The following is an 18650-nucleotide window of genomic DNA, read 5'->3' as shown; positions in this document are numbered from 1 at the left end:
CCCGGGAATCCTGGAAGAGATCATGGACTCATCAGAAGGCATAAATTTCAGAGCATCACTCAAGGACGTGACTCGTGCAAGAAGTGCCACCATATAATGAGTTATCAGAAGGTGAAAAGCAGTATGGTCTGTTTACCAGTGGATCCTGTTGTGTTGTAGGAAACCATCAGAAGTGGAAGGCTGCTGTGTAGAGCCCTACACAACAAGTTGTCAAAGCCATCAAAGTCGAGCCAGATTCCAGAAGCTGGCTCTAGAGATAGCTGAACGAGACAAGCATCCAGTACTCTATGTCAATACTGACTCATGGATGGTGGCAAATGCCCTGTGAGTGGCTGCATCATTGGAAACAGACCAACTGGCAGTGCAGAGGTAAACCCATCTGGACTGCTGCCTTCTGGCAAGACATTGCTGCCTGGGTAGAAAGCATTATTGTAAAGGTACATGTCATACAGGTGCTCACAAGCCCAAAGGCAACACCACTGAAGAACACCGAAACAAAGAGCAGGTAGGCCAGGCTGCCAGAATTTAAGTGACTCAAGTAGACCTGGACTGGGATCTTGATGAGTTATTCATAGCTAGTGGGTCCATGAAATATCAGGACATTTAGAGAGACACCTAAAACCTACAGATTGGTGATCAAGGGGTGGACCTAACCATTGAAGCCATCACACAGGCTACTCATGAATGTGAAACAGTGATTCAGATCTTCAGTGAGATGGATCTATGCCCAGATGTCCGTGCCTCAAAAGAAAATGGGCAATAACATTTTTTTGCCTTTTCAACGTGGTATGACACTCCCTCTCCAGCTTTTTCAGTTACAAAGGGAACAGGAACTGATTATCTAAAACTTACACTGCTTGTAACGTCAGTTGGTTCCCAGTATAGCCAGTCCTGACAGAAGAAGCAGACAAGCCTCTGGTATGCCTTGGTAGGTACTCATAGAAGTTTCTAGGTTCATCTAGTTCTTGTCCATTTAAACTGTTTCAAATAAATTTCTGTAGGGTATATGAAGGTAACCTTGCTTTACAAGGGCAACAAAAACTGCAGATGAATAATGCAAATCACTTTTGATTCATTGAAGATCATCTTCACTTGGTAACACTAGAGTCTAAAGGCTTGATTTGTATTCTCTTCTATACTAACTACCTGAAGCTTTCACCTCAAGGAGTCACTTCTCAGCTATACAGTTGTAACCTGACAAAAGAGAGTTCTTGTAAACCTGAGAGGTGATACAACTGTAGTTAACCCCAAAGAGGAATCCCTTCTTACTAGTACATCATGTTTAATAGAATTTTGAATTCTAATTTTCTTTTAAAGAGAATTCTTTATTTGCATTTAATGGCAGGCAGTTACAGCTGAAAAATCTGAAGGTAATATTGTTCCTTTAGATGCTTTCTGAACAATCTGTGATGCCTGGAAGAAAGGCTGTATTAATCATAGGTTTTAGCTATAAGTTTAATTGGAACTGGAATAGTCTGGAATCTATTCGAATAAATTCAATAAATGTCATAAGTTGGTGTAGCAAGTTTCATTTTAGAGAGATGATTGCACGTTTGTGATATAAGAACAGCCAGATTAGCCCAGGTGAAAAGTTTGTTAGTTCCAGCATCCAGTCTTACAGTGGTCAGTGGCAGACTGATAGACTCCTCTTACAACGAGGAGTACAAGGACAAAGCAAGTATACAATGATACCCAGCACACGGCTCCAGCTTCTACGTATCTGTGGCTTGGGAACTTCCTGATCCAAAGGAATCCAAAGGCCTTGCTTATGCATTTTTCTACAATTAAATCTGATCACTTGACCTCTTATGCGGAAGTTTCTGATATGTACAGTATCTTGGAGAAAACGTTCTGTGGCTTTATCACCCGTTATCATATAATCATCATCCATTATCATATAATCGTATGTCTTCATAAGAAATGCATCCTCTTATTTTTTTGAACTTGACATCTTACAATTTCACCTAATACCCTCTCACTCTTGAAAGATGATTCTCAAACAGTTCTTCCCTCTTAACAGTTGGCATATCATGTGTTAATTCTGAAATTTTTTATTACATCCTTATCCATCCTCATTTCTGTCTTCCTAGCTGGATTCCAGTTACTTGTCCATCCTTCTCAAAAAAGCCATCTCATAGCGTTGGTTATCCTCGGAGCTTCTGTGTTCCTTTTTCTTTGTTCTGTATTTCCTTTCTAGTTTTTAATGCAGTTGCTTTTTTCCCCCCAACACTGCAAGATCTTTTGAGTGGCGATAAGTTCAAAACTACTATCCCAGTTGTGTATTGATAAGATTTGTTTTCTTGTGCAATATTCTAGATCTGTCTGGCTCCAGTATATTCTGTTTTGAATGCTATTACTCGGTACTGTGTATTCTTTTCTGAACTATGTAATCAGTTCTTTTAGTGACCTGGGTGATTTTTTATTAATGGGATATTTGGCATTTCACTGTATGTCTCCATCATAAACCAATTATGAGTAAGTTGAAATGCTAGGGAACCAGCACAGATATTTATAACGTTCTATTAGGATGACCTTTCTCCACAGTGGAAACTGACTATTTAGCTTCTTCTTTTTTGTGTTTCTTTCTGTGTTTTCATGAAATACTTATCTATGTGAACTTTCCTACTTACCCCACTGGAAATTAGCTTAGGAACATTTTTGGGACCACATCAAAAACTTCTTGGAAATCTGAGATTAGTTAGATCTTCCTCTTTCACACACTCATAGAGTTGGCTTTAAACAGTAGGAAAAAAGTCATTAGTGCAGTAATATCCATATTTTCTGAACCTGATTTTATACTTGGCTTTGGAACTCATTTGCCTTCTCAAAATGGAAGGGTCATTGTCATGACCTCCTGAGAACTATACTCTCTGTGAGGAAACTACCTAAAATTGAATAGTGCGTGTTGTCTTTTTCTGTCTTTGTTTCTTTGTTGCATCCAGATAATTTCAAACTTCTTGGAAATCATCCACTCTTTACAAATACAAGCTTTGTTTTGTGAGTAGTTTTACTCATTGGGAAGTGAAATTAGGTTGCAGTTTTATTCTTTGGATAGTTATCTTCTGATTATCCACGTATGCTTTGCTGTTTCTCTTATTCTGTGCAAGATCCTTGGGCTTCTGTGAGTGTCTATGGTCCTTCTATGCCCAGAAATACCCAGAGGTTAACTGCATAGAAGAGAGACCCTGAAGGCTGCTTGCAGTTACTTACACTTAACAGATTTCAAATGTTATAGCAAAATCACGATAATCTTGGAAAAAAAGGGAAAAAAGAAGAAACGCCACAAAATATTGGCCTTTCAACTAAAGTGACCTTTTCTCCTGGGCTGGGAAAAGTAAGTAAACCAGCAAACCAAGCTTCTTGCAGTCGGCCTCATTTGGATTTGGTGCCCTCTCGTGGAAAAAAAGTATCAACATTAACTATCAGCTCACATCGGTCTATTTTATTGCCTGATCAATAACTTCTGTACCCAGCAGCTGCAGATGCAACCCAGCAAGGCTGGGTGGCAGTCTAGACTCACTTTACATTTCTGTGCTGAGACAGATGGGTCAGTTCCTAGGAATAGCTTTTAAAGTAGTTAACGTTTGTCTCAGCATCTCCATGGAACATGAGGTGGAGATCATCATGCAGTTTCTCATGAAAGTAAAAGTGCCTTACTGTCAGTTATTTAATGCAGCTAAGTTTGAGTATCTTAATAAACTTAGTTCAATTAATCCTTCCAAGAGAATCATAATAGACAAATGTTTCAATATCCTCATTGAATAGAAGCAAAGGATTTTTTTTTAGAGAAGGTATATTTATTGTCTCAAGAAGGGGTGGACTTCCTAGCAAATGTCTGGAAATAGCCTGAGCTCCATTTCCCTAACTATCACTAACAAGGACCTACATTTATTTAAGTGAATGCACTTCTTTTTTTTTTCTTTTTAAATGAACTGTGTAGAGCAACTTCTGTGTAGAGAAACTTCTTCACAATAGCCAAAATATTTCAGTCTAAATTTTTGTTTTGAATAGAATACAGAAGAAAATGCTTTGGAAGTCAGCTGAAGATGTAGTGGAAACTTGGAATTAGATAGTTTTACCTTTCAAGTAATTGTACATATGGAGACTGATTACTGTAAAAAAAAAATCTTTTAAAAAAAAGGAGGCTGAGAGGAAAGGATTTTAAATGTGAGTATCAGAAATAATATTCTGGAACTGCAGCCCTAAATATGATTTATGCAGCAAATGAAACTTTATTTTCTTAATGAGTATTTAGATGCCGATACTTGAATATAACTTGACAGTTGCATCCTTCAGTAGAAGTGGCAATTTGCCGGTAAACATTCCCTCAGGATCCCTTTTGAAAACTTTGATAATGAGTTGTAGCTGAGCGTAGACCATAATGCTTTAAGATTTTTTAACTAGTTATACTTTAGCCCCTGCTTCTTTTTCTCTTCTAAGGTTTGCCTTATTCCTAAATCTGCTCATGGTACAAATCCAGCAAGTGCCCAAATGGCAGGAATGAAGATTCAGCCAATTGAAGTGGATAAAAATGGGAGCATTGATATCTCCCATTTAAAAGCAATGGTAAGTATTTAATTATATTTAATTATCTTTAATTTTCAAGGCAGGAACACTCCTTCTCCTCTACAGGTAATAGTGTTGGCAGCTGAATCAGATTTTTCTTTGAGAGAAAAAAGGGCAATAATAGCGAATACATGCTTGAAAAGGATAAGTAATTCTTTCCTTTTTTTGCTTACTCAGACACTAACCACGTGACACTTGTGAGATTTCCTTTAATTTGAGGATCTTTGGTGCATGAGTGGCCCAGAGAGTCTTTCTACACAGTAGGCTCTTTTATAGCAGACTTTTTTGGTCTACATCTAGTATTTGAAATGAATGAAGCATGTTCATGAGTGTGAAGCATTTGAAACTGCACTGTAGCCTTCGCTTAGCGAAGTTCAAGCTCACCTCTGCTGGGGAAGGTGTTGCTAGGCAACTTCTTTCACTTTTTTGACTAGATTAGCTGCAGGTGAATCTTGGGAATCCAAGGAATTAGCAGGACACATTTCCAAAAATACATATTTGAGCAGGCTTTTATGGTAGTCATAGAACTGTATTGCTGAAAGTAGGGGGATAGTCATTAGATCACATTACCTTGAAAGCCAGATGTTTCACTTAGCTTGTCTTATGGTCCCAGAAGTGACTATTATACATACATCTTTTAATACCATGCTTCCTTCCCTGATTTAAAGTTCTGATTTATTGAGAAAACACTCTTTTTCCATAGGTATTGCTGAAGGAAAGAGCCCAGTATCTTTTGCTGACTATAAATGACTTAGACTACCTGCTGATAAACTTGCTTCTCACCTGTAAAACACTTGATGACCTTAATTACATGTTTTTGTAAGAATCTTCTCTTAAGAAGCTTTAGGAACCTCAATGACCTTTTTTTTTTTTTCTCTCTCTTTCCCTGCCACCAGGTCGACAAGCACAAAGAGAACTTGGCAGCCATCATGATCACGTACCCTTCCACCAACGGTGTGTTTGAAGAGGAGATTGGAGATGTGTGTGACCTGATTCACAAACATGGAGGCCAGGTTTACTTAGACGGAGCAAATATGAATGCCCAGGTACAAAATCTCCTAGGTACATTTATTACAACTGGGAGTGTATGTTTCCTTGGAATAAAAATAGCACAGCAGTACTCAGTTCAGACCATAACACAGCTTCATCGCAAGATGGCACAGTGTTTGGGGGAGGAGGTGAGGCTTCGAAGAACAGTAATAAAAATTAGATGGTGAAAATAATTCCCTTTTATCTGATTTTGCCTTGAAATGTGTTGTAAGATGTATGGGTTGTTCACTGAAATTGGCTTAGTGTGCGTAATCTTTGTCCAAGACATTCTTTACAGACATGAATAAGAATTCCTAAAGCAAAAAATTGTTTGCATCAAGTCTTGTTTATGATGCATCACATTAAAGAAAAATGGAAAAACATATAGCATCTTTTTCAATGTATTTTTTTTGAATGAAGTAATAGGTCTTAAAATGGCATGTAAACAGTATTTTGAGACAAGAGTATTCCCTTCACAGGTGGGTCTGTGTCGTCCTGGAGATTACGGCTCTGATGTTTCTCACTTAAACCTTCACAAAACCTTTTGCATTCCTCATGGAGGAGGAGGACCTGGAATGGGACCAATTGGAGTGTGGGTATCTCTTTATTAGCCTTTTCTTAAAAAAAAAAAAAAAAAAAAAAAATCCATTAGTGAATCTTGGTTGGCAGTTTACTTAAGTACAGAGCCATGAATGGGAGAGGTGTACTGTTGTTTGTAAACTTTTGTCCTTCTCCAGGATAGTCATGTGCTGATCTCACGAATGGTCAGGTTCACGTGTATTCCCAAACCCTGGCTTTCATGTTGACCCTTTAGTGTGTATGGTAGACCTTGCTCAGCAAGTGCCATCTTCCATTTTCACCAGTTACCTTAATAAACTTTCTGTTGAAGAAGACATAGACCAGACTTCCTGGAGGACTGTGTTTGGAAGGAAGGTGAAGAGAAGCTACTGCTGAAACTGTCCAGAAATGGTAACACAGGAACACACATTTAAGTTCTAAAATCAATGTTTTTGTTTTAGGAAGAAACATTTGGCTCCCTACTTGCCTACCCACCCTGTCATCAAAATACAGCTGGATAAGGATGCATGTCCTTTGGGTACTGTCAGTGCTGCACCTTGGGGTTCCAGTGCTATATTGCCAATTTCCTGGGTGTATATCAAGGTGTGTAGACTTTTATAAAGAATATCAGCTGAGGGACTGTTTCTTTCAGGAAGTCTGAGGACCACTGGAACCACAGGAACAGGTTTAAGACCAACTCATCATAAGATGTTTGCACAGACTGAAATGGATATGACTACAGCACGGTTATAGGTTATTTACATCCTTTGAACCTCCTTGTTTTCCAGTAGGACAATAGAACAGCCTGTTACCATCTGTTGCAGTAGGAAAGGATGGCAAGACAACTGCTGTATCTATGCAGCCTGCTTAATTCTTCTGTTTCTTGTCTGTAATAAATCTTGGGACAAGTGGGCATGGCAGAAAGCTGCAATCAGGCTTGCCCCTCCACTGTCTTGGACATTGAAGTTATCATGTTTAAAAGCTACTTGGTAATTACTGTTCTTCCAATAATACTTTTTGTTGCATGCTGCAGTATTGTTACACTTGACCTGTCTGTAACATTTAACTCTCCAAAATCTGTTTAATAAGAACTTGAATTCCAGGGGATTTTACTGAATTTGAAAACTGAACTTAGTTTTGGCTTTGGATGTGTAACAACTTGATAATGATCTATGTAATTTTTTAATGCACAGTCTCATCTGTGACATGACACCAGCAAGCAGAGTTTGAGATCAGGATCATCTGTACAGAGAGCACACATAGCTTTTTAGGCAGCTCTCTGGATGCTCTTTGCCTGGGAGTAAGAATGGTGCAGTTCTTACAAATGTGCTGAGGACATTCTTGAGTTCTGCTCACTTTTTTCGATTCATTTCAGAGCTTCTCAGTTTGAGCAGAGGTTTGGGTTGTTCATTTGTTGACTTCAAGAGCAAAAACTCTTATACAGTAAGCAGTCTCATAAGCTATGTCTACGAAAGTTGCTCTCAAGTAATATCCAGTGCTTTTCTGTGAGTGTAGTGTGGAAAACTGTAATAGCCGTATGACTGCCTTAAAACTAGCCAGATGCATTCAGGTGCTGTTGTCTATCACGCTTGCCAGTACAAGACACACTTAGCTTGCTTGGGAGTGTTTTTAGATCTGCTTCTTCATGTCGTTCCTCTTTCAGACAATGGGAGCAAAAGGTCTGAAACATGCTTCTGAGATTGCTATACTAAATGCAAACTACATGGCAAAGAGGCTAGAGAAGCACTACAAAATCCTTTTCAGAGGAGCAAGAGGCAAGTATTGGACAATTTGTTTTCTTCCACAAAGCTGACTTTTTTTTCCTAGTGTAGAAGTTGGCTTGCAATATGGTTCTTTTTTAATGCTACGTGACAGCTGCATCTCAGACTTCTCTTGATGTTGTTCACAAGGAGGGAAATAACCTGCCACACTGCTTCTGTGGAGGTATTGCAATGAAATTGAGATACTTGCAAGTAGAAGAAAAAATGCCTGTTTGTAATTAGACGAAATGATGACAAAAGATGGAGTAAACCTGGGCATCAAATTGTTCTTGAAGTCTAGTATCAGATTAATGCACAGTAGAAAAATAGAAGCAACAAAGTTGACACCTCCAAATCTCCCATAACCAATGGCACAACAATTTAAGAATGGAAAGCAATTTTTTGACCTGCACTTTCCCTTGCACGCTTTCTTTGGGAAAAAAAAAATAAAAATCTCTCATTTCCACTCGTTATTCTCCTTTGTGAGACTGGGCAGACTCCTGTTGTCAATGCAAAATACTTTTAGCTACATTGTAGTTGCCTGCTGCAGCTCTCCAGTCTTGCAGCAGGACAGAAGTAATGAAAAAGAGGTGAAAGAATTTTCTGTTATTGTGGAGTAACTATCAGAGAATGCTATTTTGCTTGTTTAAGCTGAATGGCTCCAAACCCCAGTTCAGTACAATATGTACGCTCTTCAAAATATATGTCTTAAATTTAATGGAGTACACCTTGGCTAAATCTGCAGGTTGCATTTTAAAAGAATATATTATTTCCTCACAGAAGCGAATGGAAGTTGCAAATTTTGAAAGATTCAGCAATGAAATGGAACAAGGTTCTCCGGGATCGTGGATATAAATTTAGATAACTTACATCTTTAGCCTCTCTATAACACCAGATTTGAGCTTTTCTCTGGTGTAACGTGAAACTGATTATCTTGTACATGGCTAATTCAAGATAGCCTAAGACCCAAATGGTGTTGGGCTACTGACAAATCCAATTATTTTTCAGAGTACTTGTAAATTATAAGAGCTACTTTGACCACCGTTTCCTAGTTCTGATCTTGGAAATGAAGGCTCTTCTTAATGTGACGTGGGACTCAGAAGGCCAGTCTTCAAATACTAGTTGTATATCTCTTAGCTGATAATTTCTCAGGTTTGAGTTTTTGCCCATGTGGATATTTTTTAATTTGTCTTTTTGCCATGTTCTCCACAAAACCAATCAGAATAGACTGGTAGATTGCATTATTTTCCTAGTAAGTAAACATAGTGTACGCTTTTTCGTTTACAGGTTATGTAGCCCATGAATTCATTTTGGATACAAGACCATTCAAAAAAACAGCAAACATTGAAGCTGTAGATCTTGCTAAGAGACTTCAGGATTACGGTAAGTCAAATACCTTTTTTTAAAATAGCAGTGTAAGTGCGAATTCCCTAAATCTCTTCTAAAGGGAGCCAGAAACATTCTAGTCCTCTGCTTATGGATGGTAAATCTGTCAACAGTCATTCCAGGTCGCCTCATGTTCATTAAGGGCTTAGAGAGATATTTGCATCAATTGACTTGTAGCAGCTACTTACAAGTTTGCTGCTACCTCCCCAGTTTTGTAATCTGCCCCTTCAAATTGGCAATTACATGACTCTTAACCATTGGAGCAAGTAGGTTGGAGCCAAGAGCTTAATATGATTTCAACACCAAAAAAAAAAAAAAAAAAAAAAGAGAAAAAGAAATAAATACTTTTAAATACTTTTGAAGTAGGATAATAGGATTTAAATGGTTCCATCCTCATACAGTTCAGGCAGTTTTGTACACATGCTCTGAAGAATCTGATCATGGCTACTCTTTAGCTGCCAGACAAGATGACCCACTGAACTGCTTGATCCTATGCAACTGTGCTTCTAACAAATATGCATAAAAGCTGTTAAAACCCTAACCAGTAATACCTCGTCAGTGAAATAATCCAAAGGCCAGTTGTGATACCAAAAAACCCACCCTTCCTGCTCTTTGTTAAGTGGGCTGCTATGGCCTTAAATAGCATGCAGCACTTCAAATACACTTTTCAGTAGGTATGGAGGTGAGTTACATCGATAAGTTTAGTAAAATTCCATCCTCTGCAGCTGAAAGAGAAGTGTCATGAGGCTGTAATTAGCAGAAATGCAGAAAGGGTATTATGAGAGACCACCTTTTCTTTTTACCTTGTTTACCAGCGCAGAAATCTATACTCTTCTCACTTTGCCGTTCATCTTGTCATAAGAAGGTAAAATGACAAAACACTTCTACTGAAGTGAGCAGCAGAAACAGAAATAACCTGGAAAAGAAGCAACAGACTTCGGGCTGAAAAGTAGCAAAGCAAAAAGAGCAGGTTTTAAGAGCATTTCATTAAATCAGTGTGTAACTCTACTGCAAATAATACAATGGCATTACCCTTCAGTTTTAAAGATACTTGAAAAGCCTGTCTTACCTCTACAGTACCCTGCCAACACTACCAATGAGTGCAGTCCTGTAAGGATTACAGAAAGGGCTGAATTTGTGAATCATTTGCTAGCTAATGCATATATTAACTCATAACCTATTGTCAGTGACTGACTTCTTCTTTATCAGGATTTCATGCTCCAACCATGTCCTGGCCAGTGGCAGGAACACTTATGATTGAACCAACAGAGTCTGAAGACAAGGCAGAGCTGGACAGATTTTGTGATGCCATGATCAGTATTCGGCAGGAAATTGCTGAAATAGAGGAAGGCAGGATGGACCCCCAAATTAACCCACTAAAGGTAAGATGGCATGTAGAGCAAGCTACCAGCATCAGCTTAGCCCTTGAGACTTACTTGAGACTATATGAACCCACTTCCTGGTCTTTCAGTACTCTTGAAAACAACTGTGTGCAGCAATGAACACATGAACTTCTTGAAATTTGACTTTTTTAGAAACCTTAAACTATTCCAAAATTTGAATTTTGACTTCTTCAAGTCAGAAGTCTGGTCTTTGCTGACAGAGCAGAGGAAGTTATTTATGCAAGCACATGATCTATAATTTTTGAGGCCATCTCAAAGTAATGAAGGACAGATGCTTATTTATCTGGTTTAAGAAGGGAAGTGGAATGACCTTAAAACTAACAGTAAAGTAAAGATTGCAGCACAAAATTGCTATAGGCTCAAGTTCTGTTCATCTCTTGTAATGCTGTACTGACTTTTTAAATACCAAGGGGATTTAGTGAAAAGTTGGAAGCATATTCAAACCTTGGGTAGTATCTTCAGGCAAACTGAAAAAAATCCAGATACTGACTTGCTTCCTGTTTTAAATCTGTCTTTTTTTCCCCAGATGAATGGTACTCTCAAGAGACTCTCTAGACAGTAATTATTTATATGTAGTAATGTGAACTTGAAGGGCGTTCACACTGATACATTCAACTGAATTCAGTAATTTCATGTCCTAAACATGTCTTTTTGCTTGTAGATGTCACCACATACTCTGAACTGTGTCACTTCTTCCAAGTGGGATCGTCCTTATTCCAGAGAAGTGGCAGCATTCCCACTGGTGAGTAAATAATGGGATCCTAGTGGTGTGGTAATACATAAATGTGCTTTCTGCTCTGTGGTTTTCTGGTCAGTTGGAGATGAAGTAATCTGGTAAGAATAAAAACTTCAGAGCCATTTTTACTGTTGCTCAATTTTTATGTGTGTGAGCTCTACAGTAGTCCCATTAGTTTTCTTTTTCAAGACAAGGAAAAAAGATCTTAAAAAAAAAAAGTGTCTACATATGAAGTGCAAACTTGGATTTCTAAATCTCAGCACTTTGATATTGGATATTCCTATCGGAAACAGCCCATTCAGTTCTGACGTACTGCACCAGGGGCTCCCAAAACAAAGTCCGACATCCAGACATTCAAAGCTCTGCTCCAAAAAACTTGGATGAGAGTTTGACAAGATGCACGGTCAGCGTGGGGCAAGCCACATCAATGTAAGCCTGCTACAAATAAAGGTCAAACTGGAGCTGGATACATCAAACTTCTTCGGAGCACTACATAAAATTGCTTCCACAATCTTAACAGCTAAATATATGTGTAACTTTTCTCACCTAAACCTGAATTGCATCTATTTTATTGCTACGTACTTATTTCAAAGAGGAAGAATTTAACTGGACCTGTGAAGTTTGCCACCTTGTTTTATGTATTATATTATAACTATATTGAACAGCATAGGTCTTGGTAGTCTCCTCCACTTTTTCTTGGTTCCTATCTGTAAGCCATTTATTCAAAGGGTCATAGTTTTCTTTTGTCCCACGACAACTGCTTCTTTGCAAGCATTTGTTAGAGAACACGGGTACACTTTTTTGAAAATCTAAATATTCTTCTGACTGCCAACTTTATTATACGTGCATGTTAACTTTTAGGGACTGCAAACTGCAAATGGATTTGAAGTATGACTTCCCTTAGAAAAATCCACTTTTCCAGCATTTGTCGTTCTTAAAACTTCTAATGTCTATTACAACTATGTAGATTTGCTTGGTAGAAAATTTAAAATAACTTTTTCCTTCTGTACCTAGCCGTTTGTGAAGCCTGAAAGCAAGTTTTGGCCCACAATTGCTCGCATTGATGACATATATGGAGATCAACATCTGGTTTGTACCTGCCCACCAATGGAAGCCTACGAATCTCCCTTTTCTGAACAGAAGAGAGCATCTTCATAAGACTGCTTCCAGCTGCCTGGATTTCTGAGTCCATCAGGATGGCCTTTTCCTCCCAGACCTGATAGGGGATTTATATACTGTGTATATTTTGGATAATCACCGTGTTTGTTATTGAATCACTGCTCAGTTAAAATGTAAATAAAATCAGTAAGTTAGGTGTAAACAAAATGTGATTGTTCCACAGCAGTTGATGTTGAAGTTGCCTTGATTCAGCATTTTGTCTGTTTTGTGCTAAAGTTTTAACAATTAACACCCAATTTACAAAGTGGCATGGAAGATACAGTTAAAAAAAGTAGAAAAGATGCAGATGCATAAGGCAATAGTAGTGAATATTAACTGCAGGAGTAATTGTTTATATTTTGTAAAAAAAATGAAGTAGATTGTTTAATTTACTTCACATATTACCACTAGCATTGCTAGTGTTAATATTTCATACTGTTTTTTTAACCTACCAATGTTAGTACTCTAATAAACTTGGTCAGAATTTTAAGCGTTGTCATGTTCTGGATTTTAACTTTTCAGCTGGATTTATCCAACAGAGCAGTATGAAATTGTGAAGCTAAAGTTCTGATTTGTCAGAATTGCCACAGCAGTAGCAGCTTCTACACAAAGCAAAATACTGGCAGAGATTAATATTGAAATAAGTCACCGATTTTTTTTAGTGAGCTAGAATGATCAGTTTTAGTGAGCAGTAACATACTTAACTTTTTTCTATATGACATCAGTTTTTCCTTGTAGTTCCATCTAATCCTCTCCTCTTATTCTGGAGAAGGCAGGAAACCCCTTTTCTGTCAGACTGTGAACTGCTTGGTATGAGTTAGATTTTGTCTAACAAAGTATTCTCCTTCCACAGTTTCTCAGATCTCTTATTTTGGATACTGGCTTTGGTTTATACAGTGCACTCAACTTGCCTTGCTTTGTCATGTAAGTCTACAGCTTGTGTGAAAACTGATTCACAGCTTTAGCTCTGGCCGTCCAAGAATACCGACAGCACCCTGAGACCAGAGCCCTACTGCTACACACACGCCGCATTCAGTTACTCAGCGGCCAGAATGCAGACCTTGGAGAGAGGCCTCTTCTGATCTGTTCCCAGTCAAATCTACATAAAACCAGTCCCCTCACCAGTTACGCAGACAGACCGTACGCATTACGAGCGCATTTGAAAGGAACCTGAGAGCGGATCTGTGCAGTCTTATTTGCGTTTGATGCAAGTGAGCGCCCCTGTAGAGACAATCTCATTCAGCCACACGAAGCAGGATTTTGGTGAATGAGGAAGCAGGTTCTGGGGTAACCCTCAGACTGGGGAAAGGACCGCACACTTTTGCACCTTACAACCAGCAACTACTCATCCTCTCCTTGAAGGTCTACATGCACACTCATGCCTGGGAGCTTTCTCTGAAGTGACACAAACAAGGCTAGTGTTCACAGCACTATTTTAAGTACTGTACTTTTGTGTCCTCTACAGTGAAAGTTTCGGGACTGGAACTTTTTCATTACCTACCTTTAGACTTCAGTGGGGGCTTTAATTACACAAAGAGGCTGCAGATGACAGGAGACAGGAATGGATTTCATTAAAGGAAGGTTAGGTCAGATGCCAGTTTTTATGTGAAAAGCTGCACCTAGGTCCTAAAATGTCTAAATACATAGTGAAGAAAATTAGAATTTTATACTCTAGAATTTCGTATTGAAAAGGGTGCCTTTTGGTAGCTACTGATATAGCACTAAGGGTGTAAAAAACTGTGAAAAGAATCTGCAAACTTGGAAATGTGAGGAAAGGACAGTCCTTCTGCATTGCCAATCTAACTCCATGAAGTCTTGTCAAGCTACTTTAATGTTTGCTAAAGGCAGTTTCATGTTGCTTGATTGTGTCTGTCACTGGAAAGACATAGTAAAAAATTGGTTTACATATTTTTGTATTAAGCAGAGAACTTCTCATTGTTGGCCTCAAGCCAACAAATTTATCTAATCAATTAATTGGTAAAAGCTATGAAATGTAAGAAAGCATTAAAAGGTATAAAATATTTCACAGCACTCAACTATGCTTACTGCACAGATGCAATGATTGTTACAAAGGTAAAATTACATGTTTTCCCCATAAAATACTCAGCTACTGTTCTGTAAAACATAGAAGTTCAATAGGATATAAGAATTTGTCTACAGCTCTTTTAAATTGTGTGCTTAACACTAATACCAATTCACCTACTGAACAAAGGCTGAACCCTCATCCTAGTAAGCACAGAAAAAGCTGACGAGTTAAATATTTCAAAACTGTTCAGCTATGACTACAGAGATAGTACCAGCATTATATATTTTGGATGCAACTGAAATCCTAAGTAGAATGAGGGGGAGAGTGGGGAGAGAGAGAAGTTACTTATTTGGGATGAAGTGAATAAGCCATTAAGCTAACTTTCAGCCACAAAAACCAGTGCTGCTATGTGCACCTCAATGATCGGTTCATTACCACACCAGTGTAAGGGCAATATCTTAAATTACTGAGAATGACATATGTACTTCCTTCTGTTATGTGCCTACTTTGCAGGCTACAGGCTGTCAGTGCAGCCCCATGCCTACGATGGGAATCTCTGACTGATGCCTGTGCAGGCCACCCACCACTCCCAGCTGCCCCAAGCTGGCTCTGGCAGCAAGCACCGCCAACGCCAGTGGGGCAGGAAGGGCTCCCTCCATCTCCGGGACCTGGGTTGAGCACTAACAAGCTTCCTTCAAATGCTCAGTAGAGACCGGAGTAGCTACATGACAGCCGCTGCTATAGAGTATGTCTGTGCCCATGGATATTGGTGTCAGGTTGTTTGGTTTTTTTTCTTAATTAACAATGTTTTTTTCATTGAGAAATGAGTTAAGGAATATAAAGCCTCACGTCTGAAAAATAAGAAGCCCACCTAAAGAAAGTATTTAGTAACCTGAAAAAAAATTTCGATAAAAATGTTACGGTTTAAATAAGTGGATGGTAGTAAAAACAAAATTAGCAACTTTTCTGAATCATAAAATATTTAATAAGGTATATTTTGGGGGGGGGATATATTGTATATAAAATTTCAGATCACAATATGAAGCGATTTGAACCCTCTCCAAGCTAGCACTGCCTTCAATGCCATGTAGATGTATTGCCACTGATACAAGACCTACTAAAAGCATACAGTTTAACTAATACAGAAGTGGCTTTTTTATATGAAATATTTTTTACACAACTAGAGTGTCTTGAATACCCTCTTTAAGTGCAAAAAACACAGATCACTTTACACTAATGCAGCAACAATGCATTCATATTGTTCTCATTAGTCATTAGTAGTCAACTTGCATAAGATACAAGAAAAGCACAATGAAGCTCACAAAAATAGACTAAAAATCAGCCTGTTCTTGCAAAAAAATACAGCATAATGGAAGAAAAAGACAAAAAAGGATTATGCACACCACAGAATTTGCTGTTCTTTAATCCAGCTGGCTTAAGTGCTGTTTCTGTTTTTTTTGCTGTTTTTTGTGGATTTTTGTTTTGGTTTGGGTTTTTTCTTGTAAATCAAACCACATGGACCAGGCACAACTAATATTCAGGAGGCAGTGTGTAGCTAAAACTTCACTAACTTTTTGTCATCCCCACAATTTATTTTCCTCTGTCCTGAGGTAGTTACAAAAAAACAAATCATAAATTAAGCATCAGCTAGGCCAGTAAGAGCTGAGGCTTTTCTTTTTTTTTTTTTTTTTTTTTTTTTTTTTTTTTTTTCCTTTAAAAACTATGTTAACTGGCCAAAACTACCCTTGATGTTAAAAGACAGCTGAGAATTAGAGTTCTTACTACACCAAAAAGATGGCTATGAGGGGAAGAGGGTTAGCTGCTTCAAAATGTGACAATATACTGAGTCCCATCAAGCTGGCTGGTCCACTGTTGAATTTCCCATGTTTATTCTCCTTTACTGTCTATAAAGTCACTGGGAGAAGTATGGAAGGATCCGAGCACATCATCGTCCTTTACTGTAACCAGGGAAGAACTGGTCCAGTAGTGTCTGCAGTATCTTGTTGGGAATCATGGTGTAGCCCTTTCCCAGGTCATAGCGGCAGGCAGGGCAGGTGAAGACTTCAGCTCTGAAGGAGCGCTGTAAACAGCTCTAGGACATACAAAGACAGAGAAGTAAATTGTGAGAACTTTGTTTTAGACTGACAGCTTAGCCAGCAAAAACTAAGGAATCACTGTAAACCAAAGATGCAATCTGCTGTACTACCAGAAAAAAGAAAGTCATTACCTAGCCTTCTGGTGCCTACCACAGCCACATCTGCATCTTCCTTCTAGCTTCCTGGTTAGATTGCTACAGTTTTCCAGACCCTCATTTCAAGAGGAAGGTGAGTATACCAGGTATATTGTTTATGTAACAATCTCCGTCTACCTCATCAAATGAGATTCAGTTAAGCCTTAAAGACATACATAGAATAATATCACCTCTAACACATTAGCGTCAGTGCTGCCCTCCTTACTAGGTTACCACAGGCTGCAGATAGCCCAAGCATGTGAACTGCATATCAGAAATTTATCAGGGCAGATCTGTGCCCCAACAGCCATAGCAGCTTACTATCAAACTATTCCTTACAACCTTAACTGGATGTTATTTTTTATTCGCAAATATTTGCTGACATCTTCAAATTCTGTGCTTTCTGAGTTTGTTGCCATTCAGCTTTCTCTTCTCCAGGGTTTTCCAATTTCCATAATTACAAGTATTAACCCCTTCCCAATACTTTTTATGTTTTTTTAAGGAGTTGTAATCATTCTGTGTGTGCAGGCCACCCATAACAACACAGTGATTTTTACTGGAGAGATACTTCTTGAACAGTGAACTCGCATTATCAGATATCATACTAGGATGATAATAGTGTTGAGTCCTTTTAGGCTCTTAGGCAGAAATACTAGGTATGGCAGGCCCAGTTCAAACATGCACAATTCAGCGTATGATTCTATATACACTCGTGCTACAAAAATTAACTCTAGTACAAACTGGACTCCAAACTTCTTACATTATATCCAGCTGATTAAGGTTTTAAGATACACGAGTTATAAATTGACTTCTGTGGCCCTCCTACCAAACATAAACAATGCCAAGAATAACAAGATAACATAACTTACTCCAAATAAGCCCAAATAATCTTCTTGTAGTTACCCTGCATCCTTTCAACAACTCTTAGTAAGAGTGGTACACAATTATAAAATCTGGTTTTATTCCTTAACTATGTAAAATTAAATTATTGTTACTCTACCAACATCTAGCTCCTGGACCAAACCAATTCCTAGTGTAATTTCAGTGATCACAAAGGAATGACAGCAATGCTAAACTTCACTCATTATGTCTATCAGGAACTATACTAACTGTACTTCCACTCTTTGTTACATAAAATTAAGGCTACACAGCAATCACTGAATGCAAACTTGTTGCATGTTTTTGCATGTTAGGCAATAATTACTGTCTTTCTAAAACACATATGGCTTTGGTGACTTGTGTCTCAGAGCCAAGAAAACAGCCCAGAGCAAGACTGAGTTCATTCTTACTTTACAGACGTTGTGGAGGCACTCTGTTGTCACTGGCTGGTAAACCAGCTCCTGGCAGCAGACACACATAAAGGATTGTTCCAGTTTCTTCAGAAAATTCTAGTGTAGGGCAAAGGAATAAAAAAGACAAACTGTATTACAGTTCTTCCAAATGCCACTTATTATATAAAGATGATGAACTTCCAGAAGTTCTTAAGTCCTCCATATCCATGAGTTCAGCTTTCTAAAAGCAATCAGGAAGCAGCTTAATTTCCCTGCTCTTCCATAAATCAGAGAGCTAATGTTTTAAAGATTATGTACTTGTTTGTATGAGTATTGTTATAAACAAAATGAAACAGACCGGAGGGCCCTTCATGCCTGATTCTTAGCATAGGTCAGAGAATTTAGTAATTGTGTTTAGTAACTGCTGCTAGAAATTTGCATGTCCCTGAAAGATCTCTGTTTCTCTGCCAAGGGAACTTCTCCCAAGCAAGCCGCTTCTGCACCTCCTCCTGTGCTTATGGATTATG

The 18650-nt window shown here is 38.4% G+C and overlaps 2 protein-coding genes across 4 annotated transcripts in view; one reads left to right on the top strand and one right to left on the bottom strand.

The window, feature by feature from the left end:
• The window catches only part of GLDC (glycine decarboxylase), a gene marked incomplete at both ends in the record, with an annotated part of 44910 nt that extends 32314 nt beyond the window's left edge, over positions 1–12596 (top strand). Inside the window, 9 exons of the mRNA XM_082335402.1 lie at positions 4441–4566; positions 5463–5612; positions 6075–6187; positions 6615–6756; positions 7817–7928; positions 9201–9296; positions 10509–10681; positions 11364–11444; positions 12453–12596. Of these exons, the coding sequence (XP_082191528.1) occupies positions 4441–4566; positions 5463–5612; positions 6075–6187; positions 6615–6756; positions 7817–7928; positions 9201–9296; positions 10509–10681; positions 11364–11444; positions 12453–12596 (1137 nt within the window). The remainder of the gene's footprint in view (positions 1–4440; positions 4567–5462; positions 5613–6074; positions 6188–6614; positions 6757–7816; positions 7929–9200; positions 9297–10508; positions 10682–11363; positions 11445–12452) is intronic.
• Positions 12597–15661: 3065 nt separating this feature from the next.
• The window catches only part of UHRF2 (ubiquitin like with PHD and ring finger domains 2), a 93890-nt gene continuing 90901 nt past the window's right edge, over positions 15662–18650 (bottom strand). For all 3 annotated transcript variants that reach the window (XM_082336437.1, XM_082336438.1, XM_082336439.1), the window contains 2 exons: positions 18142–18240; positions 15662–16714 (listed from right to left, as the gene is read on the bottom strand). In XM_082336437.1, coding sequence (XP_082192563.1) covers positions 16568–16714; positions 18142–18240 — 246 coding nt within the window. In that variant the 3' untranslated portion in view covers positions 15662–16567. The remainder of the gene's footprint in view (positions 16715–18141; positions 18241–18650) is intronic.

This window comes from Platalea leucorodia (assembly GCF_965183815.1).
Source record: "Platalea leucorodia genome assembly, chromosome: Z".
NCBI lineage: Eukaryota > Metazoa > Chordata > Aves > Pelecaniformes > Threskiornithidae > Platalea > Platalea leucorodia.
This window is presented reverse-complemented; position numbering and strand designations above follow the sequence as displayed.